General features: G+C 34.7%; 1 protein-coding gene across 1 annotated transcript in view; it reads left to right on the top strand.

Annotated features, from left to right (window-relative positions):
- Positions 1-1567: 1567 nt before the first annotated feature.
- Positions 1568-23628, top strand: part of LOC111048479 (Bloom syndrome protein homolog) — a 39682-nt gene continuing 17621 nt past the window's right edge. Inside the window, exons 1-9 of the mRNA XM_039436657.1 lie at positions 1568-1582; positions 1703-3167; positions 4099-4188; positions 4760-4848; positions 5818-6039; positions 14829-14910; positions 21585-21732; positions 22214-22345; positions 22874-23141. Of these exons, the coding sequence (XP_039292591.1) occupies positions 1568-1582; positions 1703-3167; positions 4099-4188; positions 4760-4848; positions 5818-6039; positions 14829-14910; positions 21585-21732; positions 22214-22345; positions 22874-23141 (2511 nt within the window). The remainder of the gene's footprint in view (positions 1583-1702; positions 3168-4098; positions 4189-4759; positions 4849-5817; positions 6040-14828; positions 14911-21584; positions 21733-22213; positions 22346-22873; positions 23142-23628) is intronic.

Genomic DNA, 23628 nt, shown 5'->3' with positions numbered 1-23628 from the left:
TCGCATTTGATCGAAAATGTTCGTGTCGGATTCTTATAGTGTAAGGACCTTAAGTTCCAAATTTAAAGTCATTCCGTTAATTGGGAGTTGAGATATCGTGTACACAGACGCACATACACTCATACACACACACACACAACACACACACACACACACACACACCACACACACACACACACACACACACACACCACACACACACACACACACACACAACACACACACACACACACACACACACACACACACAAACAGACCAATACCCAAAAACCACTTTTTTGGACTCAGGGGGACTTGAAACGTATAGAAATTTACAAATTGGGGTATCTTAATTTTTTTCGGAAAGCAATATTACCTATGGTAATAGGACAAGGAAAGTAAAAATCAGACTATAGAATTATTCATCATAAATCAGCTGACAAGTGATTACACAGATGTGTGGAGAAGCCAGTCTATTGCTGTATTTCCATAAGGTCTATAGTTCCAATCAGGTACTTGTGGATGATAATACTGCGTTAGGTCTACTGTTCATAGAACTACTAGTTTAGCATTGCTAGCCCTTATCTGGTGTCAGCCATCTTGTTTTGTAGTCATCAGCCAAAAGATGTCAGTGCCATAGGAAATAATCTACCTCACAACAAGCAGCATAGAATAAACAACCAAGATTTGGTTGCTTACCATGGTTACCTTAGCATCAAGGCCCGGTTGCACAAAAGCCGGTTAAATTTTAACCGTGTTCAATTTCACGAGAACCAATCAGAGAAGGCCTTCTTGATAAAACGGCATCTCTGATTGGTTCTTGTCGTATTAATCTTTAACAGGCTTTTGTGCAACCGGCACCAAGTTTCTTTACGAAAGTGGCCGGTTTGGGAGCATGCCATGTTGCCAGATTTATTGAACAGATAAATCGTCCCATAGCTATGGATTCTATAAATAAAAAAAAAGAAACAAATAAAAATGTATTGAATACATATAAAGTTATTTAATAGCGTTATAGAAACAGCTATAGCGTTGTTTATTGAACGACTGAGAAACCGGGCATTAGATTCATATATTTGTTACTTTGACGTTTTTAAACTTTTTATGAACGTTCAAACCGATCGAAATTTTGCTTTGAACTCGACGAATGTACTATTCTTTCAACTTTCAGCGATCATAAATAGTTGAAAACGCCCATTAAAAGTTCAAAAACGCTTGAAGGAACACATTTAAAGAATCTTATTGGATACCGGTATTTCTTCCTCTTTCCAACCATGTCCTTAGAATTAGATTTCGACTAATAGTTTTCTAGTTATTGACGTTTTTTCAAAAATATAGAAAAATCGACATATTTTGAAAACTAAGGTCGATACAAGAAAATGCTACAGTACATTTTTTGTTGTAAATTTAATGTAGAATCTATTATCTTCGACTGTTACAACTTTCGTGGGACACTCTGCATATTGTAACAATATTAAACTGTCTTCAAGGGTAATTTAAATTTTTGTGTATGTCAGATCATTCTACTCTAAAATTTAAGTAGGCTACATTATCTAATTCTCAAATGCGTAGAGTACAATTATCAAACATGGTGTGCAATAATGTTTGCTTGCTTAAAGCATATAGATAGCTCTATCATAATTATGGTTGTTTTGCACAAGTTGATTATTATTATTATTATTCCTAATCAACCAATTATTTTGTTGTATTTGTTTCTTTGCAGTTGTCAGACCGAGAACTATTTTCAGCTGTGGATAGTCTTGAAAAATGCGATAGAAGTATTCTTCAAAAGGTCTTCGACTGGTTTGTGAGTCTACCTCCGGAAATCGCTGATAAACTTCCAGGATGTGAAAAATCAAAATCGATTCCAACAAAATACATGATGATGAGACAAAGAATAAAAGCCAAAATACGAAGGACGGAAGCTCTCATCAAAGAGAGAAAGAAAAGAACAGAGGATCAATGTTTCGCTGTTGACGAAGATGAATCGTATTTGCCAGTTGAAGACAATAATACAAGACCTTTCCATGATGATGATTCTACTCCGGAGAATTTTGGTTTATCAACAAATGAAAGCCTTCGAAGCTCAAATAATAACTTTTCATCAATATTAGGTATTTCCGATTTTTTAACCGACAAATATGATGAAAAATCATTGGGTGATACTGATAAAAATGAAATCAAACAGAAAGAAGTAGGTGAAACGAGAAGTTTTAATTTTGAGAAGAAACCTTCAAAGTCTAGTGCAATTTATTTCAAAGATAAAAATGATTCTGATAGGTTAAGCAGTACAAGTTATGGAAGTGAACGATTGGATGGGGGCTTAAACGATAGTCAAGAAAATTCTGTACGCTCTAGAGGATTCACACCCAAGACTTCAATAGTTTCCATCAATTCTACAATGGCTGATAGTTTCGGTGATTCTAGTGCTACAACGGTAGAAAACTCAATACCTAATCGCAAAGATTTAGTGGATACCCTCAAAACAAACCAAGAAAACTTGAAAGACAGTCTGCAGAGCTCAGTGATTTCGATTAGTTCAGCTAGTGAACGTTTTGGTGACAGTTATCCAAATAGTCCAGTATTATCAAATTTTACATCAAATAATGACGCTACAAAACCGCCGAAAAATAGTAAATTTGGGGCGTTTGTACCGAAGTTTGGCAGGAGCTCTATAGCTGGGAACTCCTCAGTTTCAAATACTCCACCTCAAAATACCGTGAAAGATAATCATAAACCTGTGAACCGGAACTTGGAAACGAAGCAATCGAAAGTAAACTCTTATTTTCTTGATAGTAAAGCTGCAGGTAGCTCCAATTCTCGTGAAAACAGGATTAGCGGGAATACCAATTCATCTGAAACTGATGCAAAACCGTTCTCTCATAAAACAGTGGGAAACTTTTTTCTACTCAATAACAAAACTAGTGGAAACACTGTCTACTCTGGACGTTTGAAAAGTAATCTCCAAACTGATTTAGAACTTGAGACTTATGAAAGGATACAAATTGATGATGACGACGATTTCGTGCCACAATCACCTGATAAGTTCAAAGTATCCACGCCAAACATCACCAGCTCTGTGAAGGCTCCTTTCTTCCCTAAGAACATGACCCCATTGCCGCGAGGCGGTGAAAGTTTTGCGGAATCTACACCGAAAATGTCAACTGCCAAAGGAAACTCGAACTCTGGTGAGTTTTAACGGTTGCATTATTCTGCTTTATCCTATTTGTCATCAGATTATTATTTTTTTTATTCCACATCAGATAATAAGTATCTGATATACAATTATTGTATTATTTTTGTCAATATCCTCATTTCCAAAATAGTTGGGGATTGCGCGACGTGCTGTCGGTGCTCCCGTCGGTAGGGTGACTGCTTGAGGCCAGCTCCAGTAATATCTTGGCTTCGAAATAAATAAATTCACTTCAGAGCATACCGTACCTATACTCCGTACAAAATTTACTTTTAACTTGGAGGAATATGCGGCGCAGAGAAACTGAGGGAGATCAGCCAATTACAGTGATGGATAGAGTAATTAATAGGTGAAAGCGCAGTTGCCAATTTGTCGATTAGAATCAGTCGAGTCAGTGCTTACTACGTAAGTTTTACATGAGTGCTTAAATACTCTTTAGAAATTAGAGAACGCTGGCCGGTTTAAAACGGCAACATCGCCGCCGTTGTATCTCTACCGCTCTATGCCTTCTCTGCTGCTCATGCCCATCCCAAGTCAAAAGTTATTTAGTCCAGAGTATAAAATAGTTGGTCAATTCATCTATAATCTTCATCAATCCCATCACCCTTGCACTATTCTGTGACAATTCTGGTGAATAATAAACAAATATTCAGAGTTCTCTCAATTAGGATGGAACTTGCATTTTCTGTAGATTATTATTTTTGTTGAGATATTTGCTTATTTTAGCGGCTAGTGGCATCTAAACCACCGGTAAATGATTTCAAAGCTCTGAAAGTTTTGACTATCATGAACTGGAAATTATAATTGAAATTTATTGGTCCCAGCTCAAAGCGTGTCATTTCCAATGTATTTAATGTAAAATGTTTGTGTCAGTTTTCAAGAATGAACTAGCAACAATAATAATATTAAATTCATTTTCATTACAGGATTTCAAATAGGGCCTGAAACTCAGAACGTTGCTAGGACGTTGTTAGATGATGATTTAGATTTCGAAATGCTCTCAACTCCTAGTCAAGGTAAGTTATCTTGAGTGAGATTTACGTTTTACAGTTTGCATGTGATTAACATTGGTTTGCTATCCATGTTTGTCATTGAACAACGCATCTTTCTCCAACTCCACACCGTTACCAAATTGCCAATGATATTTGTAGGCTTTTTTGAAATGTAATGATTCACCAGAATATTCCATCTCAATTTAGAAAGCTTATCATTTAATCTAAAAAAACTTGGTTTGCGAAATATTTTTGAGATAGAATTAATCATTATTGACAAGAATCAACAATTGATATTAGATAGATCAGATATGCCGGGATGACTTGAATCACAGGTTCTACCGTATTCAATATTGAAGCTGTCCTACGAAGTCAACTGAGATTATTGTTTTATATTATTGCTATACCTAACTATAGTGTACTTTTCTGTTTTTAGCTGATCACTTATTGAACTGCAAAATCTATATGATGCAAAAATGTTTGATTCTATTGAATGTTTGTCTAACGTTCCATTAATATTTTTATTACTCTTGAAAATTATAGAACTAATATTGAAATTGAAAGTTGTATCCATTTGAATGTGCTTGTTTTGCAGGTAGAGAGAATGCACCTATGAATAAGTTCAATGACGATGCAAAAGATTTCAAAGGTCTCAAATATCCTCATTCGAAAGAAATGTTCAAGGTAGTTCGATTCTAATAAATTTTAAGAATATTTGTCAAGCGCTGTGCCATATATCCTCACATTCTTTCAATTGCAATTAGGTTATTCTAGTCTTTATTTCCTTACGAGCAAGTGTTACCCCTGCTACGCAAGGGTCTGTTGAAAGCACAAATGGATTGAATTTAATCTTATTGTTCCGTACGAATATCAAAAGTATTAACAACTGTAATAATTAACAATAGAAAAACTATTCGATTAGTATTTCATCTTACGTTAAGTTCTGTATCACACGTTGTATAAATTTGTTTTAATTATCAAAGCTATAATTAATTGATCAATAAAAATGAAAACAGACCTAATGAAGATGAAACCATCCTCGGTAAATTAGGAAACATCATGCGAAATTTCAAGTTAATCAGTGCAGTAGTTCAGACTTGATGATGCGTCAAACATGTGTTACCTAACTTGTACATGTTTAAGTACAATTCTTTATTTTATATATAGTATAGATTACTTGATTTTTTAATAAAAAATTGACTCATTTTTAACAACCATTCTTATAAGAATTAATCAGTCATTTTTAAGTTATTGATTCAGCAGTTCCAGCAGCTTACTCTGTGTAAGATAGAAGCTTTATAGTAACCTTCATTAAGTTACAGCTCACAGGTATGAGAATATCATTAAAGTTCAACATATTTTTATGTTTTGAGCACAATTGTAAAACAGTAGTCATTGAAGATCTCAATGTATCAGCTTTATTTAAGGAATAGAGCATTTCAGATGCTCTGTCAAGCCTGGTAAGCATTCCACTTCTCCAATACATACTACTCACCACTACTAGCTGTAACTACTGTAATAACTATTCATGTCTTGTAGTATTTGTAACATATCAATAATGTGTTCACTAAATGTATTGTACTGACTTTTATTTTAACATGATTATTATCAATTACTTATTCATAAAATGTATAGCAATGACTATTGTTGCAGGTATTCCGAGAGACGTTTGGCCTTCACAGCTTTCGTCCAAATCAGATGGAAGCTATGAACGCGTCTCTGCTCGGTCACGACGTGTTCATTCTGATGCCGACCGGTGGAGGCAAATCTGTTTGCTATCAGTTGCCGGCCCTGCTCACGCCGGGAGTCGCCATCGTCATATCGCCGCTTATATCGCTTATACATGACCAAGTGCAGAAACTCAAATCTCTCGACGTAAGTGGTACAACTTCGAATGCCATCGATATTACAAGTGCTACAAAATATGGTTAGAAATGAAACAATAGACGGACGGACATCTCATTGCTATTACAAAATAGATGAAACTATCTAAAAATCAAATCAACGAATGATCTCAATGACTAATCAATAGTCATTGTTCTCATGCAATCAGAAACAGAGATTTAATCTCTTTCAATATACAGGGTGATTATAAAAGGACTTTACAACTTTGATAGCTCATCAATATTTATTGAAATAACTTACAGAATTGAGAAAGGTGTCATTTTGTTACAAAACACTTTAAGTTTAAGGTGTGGGGGTTAATTTGGTTCGATGTGACACCGTTCGTAATGCGACATACATCTCACCAATAACCGATTTCTTGAATAATTCTACCAGAATATCAGGCGTAACTTGTGCAACCGCAGCGATTCAAATGTGATCCGATTTCAGAGATCATTAAGATTGTCTCCTGGTAGAGGCGGAACATAAACCTTATCCTTAATGAAACTCCACAGGAAGAAATCCATCGGTGTAAAATCCGGTGAGCGAGGTGGCCAAGCAATTGGCCCTGCACGGCCAATCCAGCAAAGTTGCAAGCGAATGTCTAGAAAATCCCAAACTTCTCTGTGGAAATAAGCTGGTGAACTCTGCACTGTCATGCTGAACAAAATGAAGAAGTGTCCTGCTACTTTCAGCATGACAGTGCACCAGCTCATTTCCACAGAGAAGTTTGGGATTTTCTAGACATTCGCTTGCAACTTTGCTGGATTGGCCGTGCAGGGCCAATTGCTTGGCCACCTCGCTCACCGGATTTTACACCGATGGATTTCTTCCTGTGGAGTTTCATTAAGGATAAGGTTTATGTTCCGCCTCTACCAGGAGACAATCTTAATGATCTCTGAAATCGGATCACATTTGAATCGCTGCGGTTGCACAAGTTACGCCTGATATGCTGGTAGAATTATTCAAGAAATCGATTATTGGTGAGATGTATGTCGCATTACGAACGGTGTCACATCGAACCAAATTAACCCCCACGCCTTAAACTTGAAGTGTTTTGTAACAAAATGACAACTTTCTCAATTCTGTAAGTAATTTCAATAAATATTTATGTGCTTCCAAAGTTCTAAAGTCCTTCTATAATCACTCTATATACAGAGTGAGTCGAATGTATGGGAACCCTTCAATAAGTTGGAGACTGTTGTAGATATAATACTGTAACTTTCAGGATAAGTTATTGGTCGAATACTCTACCTTTTGACGTACAACTGGATTTCAACCCCTCATAAGGGGGTGACTTAGGGGTTGTGTTGTAAGGTAAGGTCTGTTTTATTTATTTTTATTTACAATGCAAATGTCACTAATGTAATAACATTGGTAGATAAAATAATAAGGTACAGTAGTCCTTGTGCCATTTTTCTTCCAAATTTATAGGTGACAAAGTCCAAGATAAGGTTAGAATTTCACGTGTACAATTTTTGTAAAATTTTAGTCCAAAATAAACATGAAAACTATAAATTTTGAACTTAGATGGCTTGAATTGAAAAATTGATTAGAAATATTCCACTCAATTACCACTTGTAACGAATAATATTGAGATAAGAAAATTTGGAAACATTGAAAAAACTCGAATATTTTAAATGTAAACACAATACAAGAAAGATACCATCAATAAAAATGTCTATGATACTTGTATCCAAAATGGCGGCTTATTGATGTTTCAGTTTTTAAAAAATGATTGGTAAAAAGTAATGAGACTCAAATCAACACTTTTTTAAATGAATAACGAAATACATTGAAAAAACTGGTTATTTATTTAGTAATTTGTTTACTACTATTTACATTTCATTCGAAAAATGCTCGAAATGCTTTCCTTTCCACGTTTGGCAGTGTGCCAGTCTGTCATAAATGTATATGAAATGTTAATAGTATTATCTAAAATGTAAAATGAATTGTAAATAATAGTGAACAGATTATTAAATAATAAATAACAAGTTTTTCAATGTATTTCATTATTCATTCAAAAAAGTGTTGTTTCAAGTTTCATTGCTTTTTTACCAATCATTTCTTTAAAAACTAAAACTTTAATCAGTCGCCATTTTGGATAAAAACACAAAAAATTGAGAATATGGACTTAAGTACAGTCAGCAATAAATTTTTAATTTTTCGACCAAATTTGACTTATGATACATGATTTTGAAAATATAAGAATATTTCCAGCGTTAAGAATCGAGTTTTCGGGAAACTTAAAGATTTAAACTTGGATTTAAGATTGATCAGCTGATGATCTCAATTCTGTTATCTCTTCCAGTGAATTATTTAATAATATCAGCAGTTGTCTCTCTCATTAAGAAGTTTGCATTTGAATAATCACATTTTCTCGAATTTCGAGCTTATTACTTTCCTTGCCCTATTACCATAGGTAAGGAAAGTATTGCTTTCCGAAAAAATTAAGGTACCCCAATTTCTAAATTTATATACGTTTCATTAATTTATTTTTAGGTTCATTAACACAGGAAATTTACACCAATGTTGGCTTAAGACAAGGTTGTCCGCTCTCTCCAACATTGTTCAATGTGTATGCTGATGATCTGTGTAGAAGTTGGAAGCAAAAGATACAAGGAGGCATCCAGATATCTCCTACGATGATTCTCAGTTCACTGTGGTTCGCTGATGACCAGGTAATATTGCAAGAAACTGAGGATGATCTGCAGAGAGCATTATACCATCTGAATCTTCTCAGTGCTGAGTATGGCATGAAGATCTCATTCAGCAAAACGAAGGTGATGGCCTTCCAGGGAAAATATCCATTGATATCTAAAATAGTCCTCGATAATAAAATCCTGGAACAAGTATCACACTTCAAGTATTTGGGTTGTGATATAACCTATGAAATGGACCAAGACTGAGTGTAAAATTGAATAGATTTCAATCCATTTGTGGAACAATAAATAGGACTTTGAGAAACAGAGCCAGGAGAGAGACAAAACTTAAATTCTATAAGGTTATGGCTATTCCAACGCTCTTATATGGCTCTGAATCTTGGATACCTAGGAAGAAAGAATGGAGTAGGTTACAGGCTGCCGAAATGAGGTTTTTAAGAGCAGTAAAAGGGTGCACAAGGGAAGATAGGCTACATAATGTTGATATAAGAAGCGAGCTCAACATAATCCCCATAGGGCAGAAGATTGAAGAAAATCGGCAAAACTGGAAAGAGCATGTTGAAAGGATGGAGAGCGACAGGATTCCCAGGGCAGTCATGTTGTATAACCCGGTTGGAAGGAGAAGTGTAGGCAGACCCCGTAAAAGATGGATGTGATGGTGAGTTTGAAGTCGGAACAGGCAAATTGCCTAATCCTTGTAGGAAGACGACGACGATATATGTTTCAAGGTCCCCTGAGTCCAAAAAAGTGGTTTTTGGGTATTGGTCTGTACGTGTGTGTGTGTGTGTGTGTATGTGCGTCTGTGTACACGATATCTCGTCTCCCAATCAACGGAATGACTTGAAATCTGAAACTTCAGGTCCTTACACTATAAGTATCCGACACGAACAATTTCAATCAAATGCGATTCAAAATGGCGGAAATGTTGTCAAAAACAGGGTTTTTCGCGATTTTCTCGAAAACGGCTCCAACGATTTTGGTCAAATTTATACCTAAAATAGTCATTGATAAGCTCTATCAACTGCCACAAGTCTTATATCTGTGAAAATTCCAGGAGCTCCGCCTCATCTATGCAAAGTTTTATTTTAGATTCCCAATTATCAGGCTCCAGTTACAATTTAAACGTAAAAATTCAAGAGGAAAAGATTGAGCATGAAAATCTCTACAATTAATGTTCAGTAACATTTCCACCTAAAATTGAAAATAAACTCGAAATTCGAGAAAATGTGATTATTTCAATTGCAAACTGTTGGCAACTGTTGATTCGATTAAATCATTCACTATGAAGAGATAGCAGACATCGTGTGTCTTCAGCGTTATTGTCCCGTCAGCAGCTGGGACAGATTTTTGAATAATAGACTTGAGATGCGCGAGAACACTAGCGTCAGGTGATCAATTTTCATAACGGCAAGGAAAGTTGTGTGAGTGCGCCACACCAGATTTTTTTTCAATTTTATGTTGAAACTAGTAGGTAACCCGTGCTTCGCAAGGGTCTATTTTAAAACTTTGCAAACTGAAAACTTGACGTAATAAAAAATTCGAAATTTGACAATAGGCCTACAACCATCCTTGGTTAATAAAGAATCTTTATGCAAAATTTCAAATCAATCAGTCCAGTAGTTCAGACGTGATGATGCGTCAAACATAATATAATAATAATAATAAAAGCCTTTATTGATGTTCGAATACATTACAAGCAAGTGCACTTCTAAAACGTTAATATTATTCTGCCGGCGAAATACCCCATGGATTAGATCCGTCTGGGGGAGAGGAGTAAGTAGCATGATATTTGATTTGAAAACAAATAAAGTTGACATTCTTTTTTAGTACAAAATAAAGAGATAGAGAAAAAAAACTTGAGACTTAACAATACATTTGTGAATTGTCTTTCACGAAGATTACTTCAGAATACAACTCCTTAACTAATGGAAATCAATATTGCCAAGTCGCCCAACGAAAGCAAAAATGATGTCTGTCCAACTGCTGCCATTCAGGTACTTCAGCTCCTTCCATGTTAGCAAGCCTCTGTTCTGGTTTACGCACAAAGTGAACCACATCCTCTTCTTCTCTCAGTTGCATAGGGAGCAGAGCTTCACTGGATCATTGAATGTCCAATAATTCTTCGATGTCGTTATTTTGCAGGAGCCTGTATCAAATCGCGAGTAGCAGCCTATTTTTTCTTCACTCTTAAATGCATACTTAAGATGTTGCTTCACACAGTGGAAACGTTCCATGTTAGAATACTATCACCTTTTTCCCAGAAATTGAAAGGTCTATGTTCTTTAAACTTTTTATTTATGTTAACTCTACTAATGAATCCAGCTAAATTGTAAGAAACTACCTCAAATCAATATAGTTGAATATTCCGTATAGTATTATCTTCCGGATTGACGTTTTTGGCTGGCCGCGTTTTGTACAAAGATATGAAGTTATGGTCCCTCCAGTTGTAGCTATCGCAGTGTCCTGTTTCTGATGGGCGGTTCGTTTACTTCTACGCGACGCAGAGAATGCTGATTGCGAGGCCTTCTCAAAATACTTTTTTAGCGCATCTTCTGTTAAATTATCCCAAGTTGTATAATTTCCATTGATTAGAAGTCCGATTCCCTTGATTTTAACGTCATAGCCAGCATCCCGCAGTTGCCTTTGGACTGAATACAACTTCTTCTTCTTTTCTCTAGTTTCCTTGTCATAGTCTGGAGACACAGATAGCTTACAGGTTTTTAATCTTGCACTATTATTTATAATACTCTGTCTCTTCATGTTCGATACCAATGACAACATTATTGGGCGTTTGACACCTGGGCCAGCAGTTCCCAATCGTTTGACAAAATCGATATCTGCCTCTTTCAGATCGACTTTCATTACACTATTACTCAAATCCATTATCTTCTCCATAATCTGCTCACGCCTCTCACCCTCTCTCTCCTCCATTCCATAAAATATAAGATTTTTCTCTCTACGCATGGAATCTATTACTACCCGTTGCCGCGATACCTCGATCTTCAATCTATCATTCTCCTCAGTCAGCTTATCCATTCTTTTATTTTGCTCTTCAAGTAACGATGGAATATTCAATTCACTAATCACTTGCTTAATAATTGTGAGCGTGCTATCGTTGATCTCATTTTTTATTTTCTCCAGCATTGCAAACATAACTTTCTCGCTTAATGCCATCCTGAATTTAGTTCAATACGATATAGCTGTCCTGTCGGACAGGATATAATCCTGTCGGATGGAGAGCGACAGGATTCCCAGGGCAGTCATGTTGTATAACCCGGTTGGAAGGAGAAGTGTGGGCAGACCCCGTAAAAGATGGATGTGATGGTGAGTTTGAAGTCGGAACAGGCAATTTGCCTAATCCTTGTAGGAAGACGACGACGACGATATAGCTAACTAGAATATTTGTATCCGTTAATTATTTGCAAATCGAGCACTTTGTAAACTCTCCAACTCATAATCACAACTCAGCGCAAAAAAATAGGACTAGGTGGCAAAGGAAGCTGAGGGGAGCGCCAAGAGAGCTTTCAAGGCTTTTTGGAAGAAATGGGAAGCTCCTGAGATGACAGGCAAAGGTAAAAGGTGATAGAGAGGCCGGGAATAAGTGTTGGATTCTAAAGCAAAATAAATTATCCAAGACGAAAGTGCCCATCTAGAAAACAGTACTCAAATAGAAATTCAAAATTTCCGTCCAGAGTCTACAGACCATTTTTGAAGCGAGATAGCGTTACAATCGCAAAAAAACAGCTGGTTGCTGTAATCAACCGTTAGTAGAATTCGGCCGTTTGGGAGGAGGGTGAGAAAAATAAGTTCCTCTACTCACCCACTCATCACTCTAAAACGAAGATAAGATAATCTCCAACGAAAATGATGGCTTCTTCAATCGTTGTGTTTCTGAACAAAGTGATCGTATTGAGCAAATCGCTATATCTCAGTCAATACTTTAGGAATCGCAAATATACTTAACACAATTCTTCACAGCCCTTATTCAAACCGGTATGCAAAATTTTAGATCCCTCACTTAGCAATAAACCACTTAAATAGCTGATAATTTGGACAGCGAAAACATCAACGACTTTACGTACTTATCAGTCACCCCCACTCTCTGCGTCAAACATAATTTTCCTACATAATTTCACGTACGTGTATGAGCCAGCTCTTTCCATTATTATAGTAAAGATGATGGATAGATGGATGATTTATCAGTATCTTTGAATGAGAATAACTTTTGAACGGTTTGACAAATCGGTGCGGTTTTTTCATCATTCATTTTCCCTTGAAATTCTGTATCATATGACCAACGTTAGTTTTCTGTCTTCTAATTTTGTCATATGACTACCTTCCAATTTCAAAAAATTAAGTTTAAATGAAAATTCAAGTTTAATTCAAAATTTTTATGCGACAGTTATTTTTATTCGAATAGGATCCCCAATTATACCTATCATCTAATGTCCCTTTTAAAAGAAATGTTCAGCTGCTTCTATACAACAACTGGAGCATGACAAATTGAAAACTTGACATAATGAAATCTTGAAGAACTGAAAATAGGCATATAACCATCCTCGGTTAATTAAGAATCTATATGCAAAATTTCCAATTAATCAGTTGAGTAGTTCAGACGTGATGATGCGTCAAACATAATTCCCTATTCCTTACGTGTATAAGCCTGTTCTTTCCTTTATTATAGTAAAGATAACTGAAGAAGACATAATACTTGAAAACCTCACAGAATCATATTGATTTTTTCAATACATCAATAAATTTTAGTATTGATTAGATCCTCCTCAATTTGAAACAGGCAGCCTTTTGTTTTCCCAATTCCAAACAAAATACCTAAAATATTCGTTTCACTGCGAATTTGTGTCTGATAGTACATTATAACTGAAAAATATAAATTATTACTTATTTTATTGTTATCTATTCCTGTTTTTCTTATGAAATTCAATGATAGGCCTACAGCATGAAGACTATGTCCATTTCATTTGTACTGGTGGCAAAATTTCACATTAAAAATAATTATTTGATAAAATCCGAGTTCAATTGTAATGAAAACAAATTCCTTCAAAAAATAATTGATAATGATACGTTTCGAGGGAAAAAATTTGGGATGAATCGTCATTCGAACCGAGGAACCATCGGCTCCGAAAGCGAGCGTTTTACCGTTACGCTACACGGCTCGGTTCGAAAATGATTGTCTTGTTACTGCATTATAACCTCCTCATAAAAAACACTTCTGGGCTACAACAATGTAGCCTATGACGTATGGAACTTCATGTATGGTAGCATGAATGAAATTTGAATATTAATTCTGAAAAATCTAGAAGGAAAATATTGAAATTTGGGCTTCCAGGTGCACGAGATTGATATTTTTAGAATCTACGTGCAAAATTTGGAGATCTAAATCTGTCCCGTTTTTCCGGCATGCAATCCACAAGTTGACATGTTTTGATGCGAACAAACGAACAAACACAACCCTACTCTTTCTTATTATATAGATGTTACTATGGAGATTTTCATGCTCAATCTTTTCTACTTATTTTTCGTTAAAATTGTATCTGAAGCCTGATAATTGAAAATCTAATATCAAATTTTGCATAGATGGGGTGGAGCTCCTAAAATTTTTACAGATATGGGACTTGTGGCAGTTGATAGAGCTTATCAATGACTATTTTAGGTATAAATTTGATCAAAATCGTTGGAGCCACTTTTGAGAAAACCGCGAAAACCCCTGTTTTTGACATCATTTTTGCCATTTCAGCCGCCATCTTGAATTGTATTTGATCGAAATTGTTCTTGTCGGATCCTTATAGTGTAAGGACCTTAAGTTTCAAGTCATTCCGTTATTTGGGAGATGGGATATCGTATACATAGACCTACATATTTTTACATACTTTCATACATACGCACATTATATACCAATACCCAAAAACCACTTTTTTGACTCAGGGCACCTTGAAACGTATAGAAATTTAGAAATTGGGGTAGCCTAACTTTATTTTCTTTGGTAAGCAATACTTTCCTTACCTATGTAATTGGACTAGAAAAGTAAAAAACATTCTATGTCATTGGTAGTGTTGAAACTTTTTCAATTATGTAAGTTTATTATTTGCTCTCTTGCAGATTCCAGCCCAGTTCATGTCTGGCTCCATGAATCTTGGCGATCTTGATAGGATTTTCACAGATCTTCACAGAAGTAAACCTGGTGAGATTTATTAACACTTTTTCTATTATCAAATCTAGAGAAATCATTATGTTTATGCTATATTTGTCAAAGAATATGAAATATATTTACAAACTCCCTTTTATTATTAATCATACATTATTGATCTTCCATTTACTATTCATCATACACGAATATCAAGCAATAACTTGTCTTGCTTTATAATATTCTCTGCTCATATACGAGAATAATATTTTAATTCAAAGTTTTTAAATGGCCGCCATTTATTTTTTCACTGCATCACTTTCTATATTTTTTCGACAGAATAAAATAAAATGTGTTCGGGCTCATCCTGAAATATTCGAAAAATCTGTTCTCATCGGCCAGAAGCTGCGGAAAAAGATGTGAGTATTCCCCGTAAGTAGATCTTAACTTATTAATAGGATGCACTTCACTTCTCACAGGTCTTAACTTCGTCACCACATTGTCAGTAAGCAGCAGTAAAGCTGCTGTCTCTTCTCTTGTAAGATCCATGATACACTGATCACAAACGGGCAGGTGACGTTTCCAACCTGCCAACTTGCTTGCACTTTGGACACCTCCAAGTCAGATACACCAGAGTCAGATATTCGGCGCCGAAAATCTGAATCTGACTACCTGCTTAACCAGCGTGCATTGTGGACGTACCCATACGCTACACGGCTCGGTTCGAAAATGATTGTCTTGTTACAGCATTATAACCTCCTCATAAAAAACACTTCTGGGCTACAACAATGTACCCTATGACGTATGGAACTTCATGTATGGTAGCATGAATGAAATTTGAATATTAATTCTGAAAAATCTAGAAGGAAAATATTGAAATTTGGGCTTCCAGGTGCACGAGATTGATATTTTTAGAATCTACGTGCAAAATTTGGAGATCTAAATCTGTCCCGTTTTTCCGGCATGCAATCCACAAGTTGACATGTTTTGATGCGAACAAACGAACAAACACAACCCTACTCTTTCTTATTATATAGATGTTACTATGGAGATTTTCATGCTCAATCTTTTCTACTGATTTTTCGTTAAAATTGTATCTGAAGCCTGATAATTGAAAATCTAATATCAAATTTTGCATAGATGGGGTGGAGCTCCTAAAATTTTTACAGATATGGGACTTGTGGCAGTTGATAGAGCTTATCAATGACTATTTTAGGTATAAATTTGATCAAAATCGTTGGAGCCACTTTTGAGAAAACCGCGAAAAACCCTGTTTTTGACATCATTTTTGCCATTTCAGCCGCCATCTTGAATTGTATTTGATCGAAATTGTTCTTGTCGGATCCTTATAGTGTAAGGACCTTGAGTTTCATGTCATTCCGTTATTTGGGAGATGGGATATCGTATACATAGACCTACATATTTTTACATACTTTCATACATACGCACACTTATATACCAATACCCAAAAACCACTTTTTTGACTCAGGGCACCTTGAAACGTATAGAAATTAGAAATTGGGGTAGCCTAACTTATTTTCTTTGGTAAGCAATACTTTCCTTACCTATGTAATTGGACTAGAAAAGTAAAAAACATTCTATGTCATTGGTAGTGTTGAAACTTTTTCAATTATGTAAGTTTATTATTTGCTCTCTTGCAGATTCCAGCCCAGTTCATGTCTGGCTCCATGAATCTTGGCGATCTTGATAGGATTTTCACAGATCTTCACAGAAGTAAACCTGGTGAGATTTTATTAACACTTTTTCTATTATCAAATCTAGAGAAATCATTATGTTTATGCTATATTTGTCAAAGAATATGAAATATATTTACAAACTCCCTTTTATTATTAATCATACATTATTGATCTTCCATTTACTATTCATCATACACGAATATCAAGCAATAACTTGTCTTGCTTTATAATATTCTCTGCTCATATACGAGAATAATATTATAACTCAATTCAAATAAGTTTTATTTGTTATCAGGGTCATGCCCTATACAAACAGAGTTGCACTATTTTTAACAAGCAAAAACAATATAACAGAATAATGGTAAAGATTACTGACCAACATAATAAATCCTACTATAACAGAGCTACAATAACAACATAAAAAACAATAAAAATTAGAAAAAAATTTCAAAAATTATTTTATAAAAATTACAAATAGACCTTATACAACATTCTTCTTATCACAAATTTTAACCGAGCAAGCACAAATTTCAACTGTTTGACATAAACCCCAACAATCAGTGTGGTATATCACATAACATCAATCATAGCACACTAAGGGATAGGTACCCTCTTTTTTCGAGTGACTCAGTAATGTAGGAGTACAAACTAAATATCTTAATCATTGTAAAGTTCGACAGTAGAACAAAAATTTTATCCTCATCATCAACTATATTAAACAAAAAATTGCATATATACTGTGAAGTGGTAAATTGTAAATCCTTTGTAGATGATACGGTGTTCTTGATGTTTATAAGAGCGGTTGCTAAAGTCCCTATTTTGCAAATAAATTCGCAAAAAGTTAAGGCCGTCCGGCTCGCAAAATTGCTGGGTTCAAACCGCAGCTCTAGCTCAGTGGTAGATACATAAACTTTCCAAATATAATTAATCACCACAGGGTTCAATGACTGGTGATCAATAATTCTTACCGCTGCTTCCGTGAAGTTCTTGAGGAATACCAATAAGGAAATCAGAAAGATAGTTGATGACTGATTATCAGTAACCATGTATACAATAGAGAATAATGAGGACCAACTATGGATTTTTCTAGTTGATTTTTAAAACACTCGCTATGAATACAGGTATCCACCAATTTATCCTTCTGAAATTCCTTAGAACTTACAACACCAGTTCTTGAAGCTCTCTGGATCCTTATATGAAATAACTGGAACCTTATTAATATAATTATCAATATGTTTTTTCTGGCAGACTAGTATGACTATCATCAAAGGATGATAAGTACTGAATGCTCTTAATAAGATCAATATTGATTGATTCACTAATTTTATATGCTGCAGAATATTGTTTCTTGGTATTGAGACAGCCCAAACTGTATATCACGAGATGAATTAGGATAAAAATAAAAACTTCTATGATTTTGTATGCTGACATAAAACACAAAATATATTCCCATAAAATAATATATATAAAATATTCTTAAATTTATAATTCCAATATATATAAATTCTTTAACAGTTTATCAATTATCACAAGGTTTAATAGCATTCACAGTTGTGAGCTTTAAAAATTATAAATTTGTATTTAATACTGATATATGGACTTCAAGTCAATTCCGAATTCTACAATTTAAAACCTGTTTGGTCTGTAGATTTAATAGGACATGCTTTGATCAATTAGCAAATAATAGTTATTAAATTAATATAAAAAAAAATCTCAGGGTTCTTTATGAGTCCGTGCCGTGCATGGAAGTAAGCTTCCTACATAAATCAAATAAAATTCATAAAACGTTCTTATAAACTATATGATAGCACTCAACACGTTGCACATTTTCCTTGACTTGAAATTATTTATATAGCGCTTTGATTAATTCCCCAACTCTAATTAAAAGGCCTTTATAAAACGAGCTCGTTTGAACTAACACTCACATTAATGATGTTCTTGGAGGTCTTGTAGAGTAAATTAATTATTTCCAATAATTAATTATGCAGGTCCTTTTCGTCTCGGCTGGGCTCGCGCGTGGTCCAGATTTCTTATAGATTTCTTTCCGTACCTATTAAAGATATATTTATGGGAACTGATTACAATTAAGAACTCTTTAACAACACTGAGTTCACAGATAAATAAACATTAATTACAAATAGTTCACATTTAAAAAAGGGATTGGCTTGATAATGATACGTTTCGAGGGAAAAAATTTGGGATGAATCGTCATTCGAACCGAGGAACCATCGGCTCCGAAAGCGAGCGTTTTACCGTTACGCTACACGGCTCGGTTCGAAAATGATTGTCTTGTTACTGCATTATAACCTCCTCATAAAAAACACTTCTGGGCTACAACAATGTAGTCTATGACGTATGGAACTTCATGTATGGTAGCATGAATGAAATTTGAATATTAATTCTGAAAAATCTAGAAGGAAAATATTGAAATTTGGGCTTCCAGGTGCACGAGATTGATATTTTTAGAATCTACGTGCAAAATTTGGAGATCTAAATCTGTCCCGTTTTTCCGGCATGCAATCCACAAGTTGACATGTTTTGATGCGAACAAACGAACAAACACAACCCTACTCTTTCTTATTATATAGATGTTACTATGGAGATTTTCATGCTCAATCTTTTCTACTTATTTTTCGTTAAAATTGTATCTGAAGCCTGATAATTGAAAATCTAATATCAAATTTTGCATAGATGGGGTGGAGCTCCTAAAATTTTTACAGATATGGGACTTGTGGCAGTTGATAGAGCTTATCAATGACTATTTTAGGTATAAATTTGATCAAAATCGTTGGAGCCACTTTTGAGAAAACCGCGAAAACCCCTGTTTTTGACATCATTTTTGCCATTTCAGCCGCCATCTTGAATTGTATTTGATCGAAATTGTTCTTGTCGGATCCTTATAGTGTAAGGACCTTAAGTTTCAAGTCATTCCGTTATTTGGGAGATGGGATATCGTATACATAGACCTACATATTTTTACATACTTTCATACATACGCACACTTATATACCAATACCCAAAAACCACTTTTTTGACTCAGGGCACCTTGAAACGTATAGAAATTTAGAAATTGGGGTAGCCTAACTTTATTTTCTTTGGTAAGCAATACTTTCCTTACCTATGTAATTGGACTAGAAAAGTAAAAAACATTCTATGTCATTGGTAGTGTTGAAACTTTTTCAATTATGTAAGTTTATTATTTGCTCTCTTGCAGATTCCAGCCCAGTTCATGTCTGGCTCCATGAATCTTGGCGATCTTGATAGGATTTTCACAGATCTTCACAGAAGTAAACCTGGTGAGATTTTATTAACACTTTTTCTATTATCAAATCTAGAGAAATCATTATGTTTATGCTATATTTGTCAAAGAATATGAAATATATTTACAAACTCCCTTTTATTATTAATCATACATTATTGATCTTCCATTTACTATTCATCATACACGAATATCAAGCAATAACTTGTCTTGCTTTATAATATTCTCTGCTCATATACGAGAATAATATTATAACTCAATTCAAATAAGTTTTATTTGTTATCAGGGTCATGCCCTATACAAACAGAGTTGCACTATTTTTAACAAGCAAAAACAATATAACAGAATAATGGTAAAGATTACTGACCAACATAATAAATCCTACTATAACAGAGCTACAATAACAACATAAAAAACAATAAAAATTACAAATAAACTTCAAAAATTATTCTATAAAAATTACAAATAGACCTTATACAACATTCTTCTTATCACAAATTTTAACCGAGCAAGCACAAATTTCATCTGTTTCACATAAACCCCAACAATCAGTGGTATATCACATAACATCAATCATAGCACACTAAGGGATAGGTACCCTCTTTTTTCGAGTGACTCAGTAATGTAGGAGTACAAACTAAATATCTTAATCTTAATCATTGTAAAGTTCGACAGTAGAACAAAAATTTTATCCTCATCATTAACTATATTAAACAAAAAATTGCATATATACTTATTTCTTATTTCCTCATACACTGGGCAATAGAATAAAAAATCTTCTAGTGTCTCATTCCCTGAGCTGCAAGACGGGCAGATTTTGTTGTGATCAATAATATATTTCTTACATCCAAAGTTAATCAAAATACCAAGGACTGAGGGAATTCTAAGCTGAGTTAAGCATCTCGCAATTTTTATTGGCATTTTGACTGTTAATTACTCTGACAAGTCTGAGTTTGGGTTTATTCTCCAGTATCTACTGCATCGCTGAGAACTGTAGGCAAACTGGACATCCAATGTCCTTGTGAAGTCCAAGTACCTTGCTATTATTTCGCTGTAATTATTTGAGAAAGCTACATTACAAAACCCATTATCTTCAAAATAGTGACCAAATCCTATGGCATCAAACTCATTCCTTAAACATGTTACCCAGTTGAATCCCTCAAAGCCCCCCTTAAGTAGAAAACGGTAACACACATAGGGATATCTTGACTCTTGCATGCTCAAGACTCACAACAACCACAATACTTTCATTTTGAATATATAAAACCTGATATGCGGTCTCCCGACTTCTAGTCTTACGGGCCACCCGGAGTAGCCCGGCTAAGCAGCAGCATTCTTCTGTAGAAAAATAACTGTGCCTTCTCTAGCGCGTCCTCCAAGCCTTGAGACCAAACCTCTGCACCATATAGAATTGCTGGAATCAGAATTTAGTCGTATATTGAGAATAATTATAATTATTATAATTTTGTTATGAGTATATATTATGCTCGTACTTTGTGTCATAACATACAAGTTCTAATATTTTCTCATATTCAGTGCATGAAAGTAGTTCAAATTATGGATATCTTTGAATTTCAATTGATTTATTTTTTGTGTAAAAATTATTAATGAGTATTGAGTAATTCATTTTACTAAATTATGTTCTGTAACATTACTTTATTCATATTATCTCACGTTAAGAAACAGTCCCCTACTGATCACTGATAATTCATATTCAAAGATTCAAATGAAGCTTTTTAAAAGTTATGCTTCTTATTATTGAAATTGTTCTACAGAGCTGAAAATCCTTTTCGTAACGCCTGAGAGAGTAATGGCCAGTAATAAGTTACAAGATGCCTTCACAAGTCTACACAACAGGAATTTGCTGTCGAGATTTGTCATAGATGAAGCACATTGCGTTTCACAGTGGGGCCATGACTTCAGGTAAATAATTTTCAATTATAATGTTTTGTGTTTTTAATCTGTTATTTTATATTTCAACTTTCAAAAAAGGGTATCATGATGTTATATTATAAACAATAATTGTTAATTAAAAGCAACAATAATTATTATAATTTATATATTGCTCCATAAAATTACATTTTTCCATATCTTTTTGATCATTATCTCAACGTATAGTGAAGTATGTAGGAGTGCAGAATATGTGTAGTATTCCTATATGTGCAGGTTTTATTCGCATCTTGAAAAATACATTCGGATAAAAAATGAAGAATGAGTTGAATCGAGATGGTGGCGTCATTTCTTGCATAATGAATGATAGACCTATTAGAATAAAGACCTACTTTGAATAAATACCTATGTAAGGCGGTGGCCAATTGGAGAAAAGCAAGTGGCATTTTTTGTTGTAACAATTTCTGACCAGTAAGAGCTTAATTTATTGACAAACAATGTCAATTGTTTGCAGGCCGGATTACAAGCAACTGTCACTACTACGTCAGAGGTTTGGTGGTGTTCCTATCATGGCTTTAACTGCCACTGCCACGGTCAGAGTACGTCATGATGTCATGCATCAACTTCAAATGAAGGATACTAAATGGTAATTATATTAATGTATCAAGCTTTCAATTTATAGATTTACATTGTGATGTACAGTGGTTCTGGGAACTTGGAATATGTTTACTCCATTTGTGCATTCACCCCATTCACCTTTACTACTACACGAATTTAACGGATTTGATCGTATATCAACTATTTTGAAGTTTTAAAAAATCGACCTATCTAATAACTATTGTTCTGATTTTATTTGAATTATTGAATATTGCTATTTGATCTAATTCCTATTCAAATATCAAAACTCATCAAATCCAACGTCTTGATATAATGATTTCCGGTGGGTTAAGCCCCTTTGAAACTGTGGAAGGGTTCTTTCAAAACTATTCTCCCCATTTACTCCAAGCACAAGCATTTTGGTAATCTTAGCATTATCCTCAACCTAACAGCTATGGTTTTAATCATAATCAACTTACAAATAATCATGGTGCCTAAATAGTTCATCTACTTATTGTTTTCCTTGTTCATTCAAGTTTTTAAGCTGAATATCTGTAACCAAATATATGTTTCCCAGGTTCATATCGAGCTTCGATCGACCCAACCTGAAATACCAGATAATGCCTAAAACGGGCAACGCGACGCTCATGCGAGAGATTGTCGAGTGGATCAAAGCGAAATATCCGAGGCACTCAGGCATTGTCTACTGCTTTTCAAGGCGGGAAACTGAACAGGTGGCAGAGGCGCTGAAGAAGGCAGGCATTAGATCTTGTAGCTACCATGCTGGCTTGACTGATTCACAAAGGACGCGAGCACAGACTGATTGGATCAGTGATCGTGTAAAAGTTAGTCTCTTATTTATTAATTTTCACATGTATCTAGAATATTTCACCTTTGTTTCATACCTTACAATAAGTAACTCAAGTCAATGAATATTGCTAACTTGTAAAATTGAACATTGCTGTTTGAGGGTAGCTTAATATTAAAACTGTTCTCAACTACAAGGATGTACAATCTCAATTGTGTATGTCATAATTCTTCACACATTTTTAATGTGTGTTGAATCAAACAACCTCGTATAGTGAGGTCAACGTTATAATGGCAGTGTTTGATTAGCAATGGAATTGCTATCCTTGTCTATCATTCAACAAAGCGGATAGCGCTTTCTCTCTCTCGCTTTGCTCTGTTGCCAGATCGGCTTTTAACAATGTAGAATTGATAATTAATTAACAAAATATTTCATCTTAATTATGAGAATTCATTATGAAATTATTGAAAAAAATATATAATAATTTCTTGCTTGATAAAATATAATTGATCGTTTTAAACGAG

The sequence above is a fragment of the Nilaparvata lugens genome, chromosome 10 (genome assembly GCF_014356525.2).
Source record: "Nilaparvata lugens isolate BPH chromosome 10, ASM1435652v1, whole genome shotgun sequence".
NCBI lineage: Eukaryota > Metazoa > Arthropoda > Insecta > Hemiptera > Delphacidae > Nilaparvata > Nilaparvata lugens.
This window is presented reverse-complemented; position numbering and strand designations above follow the sequence as displayed.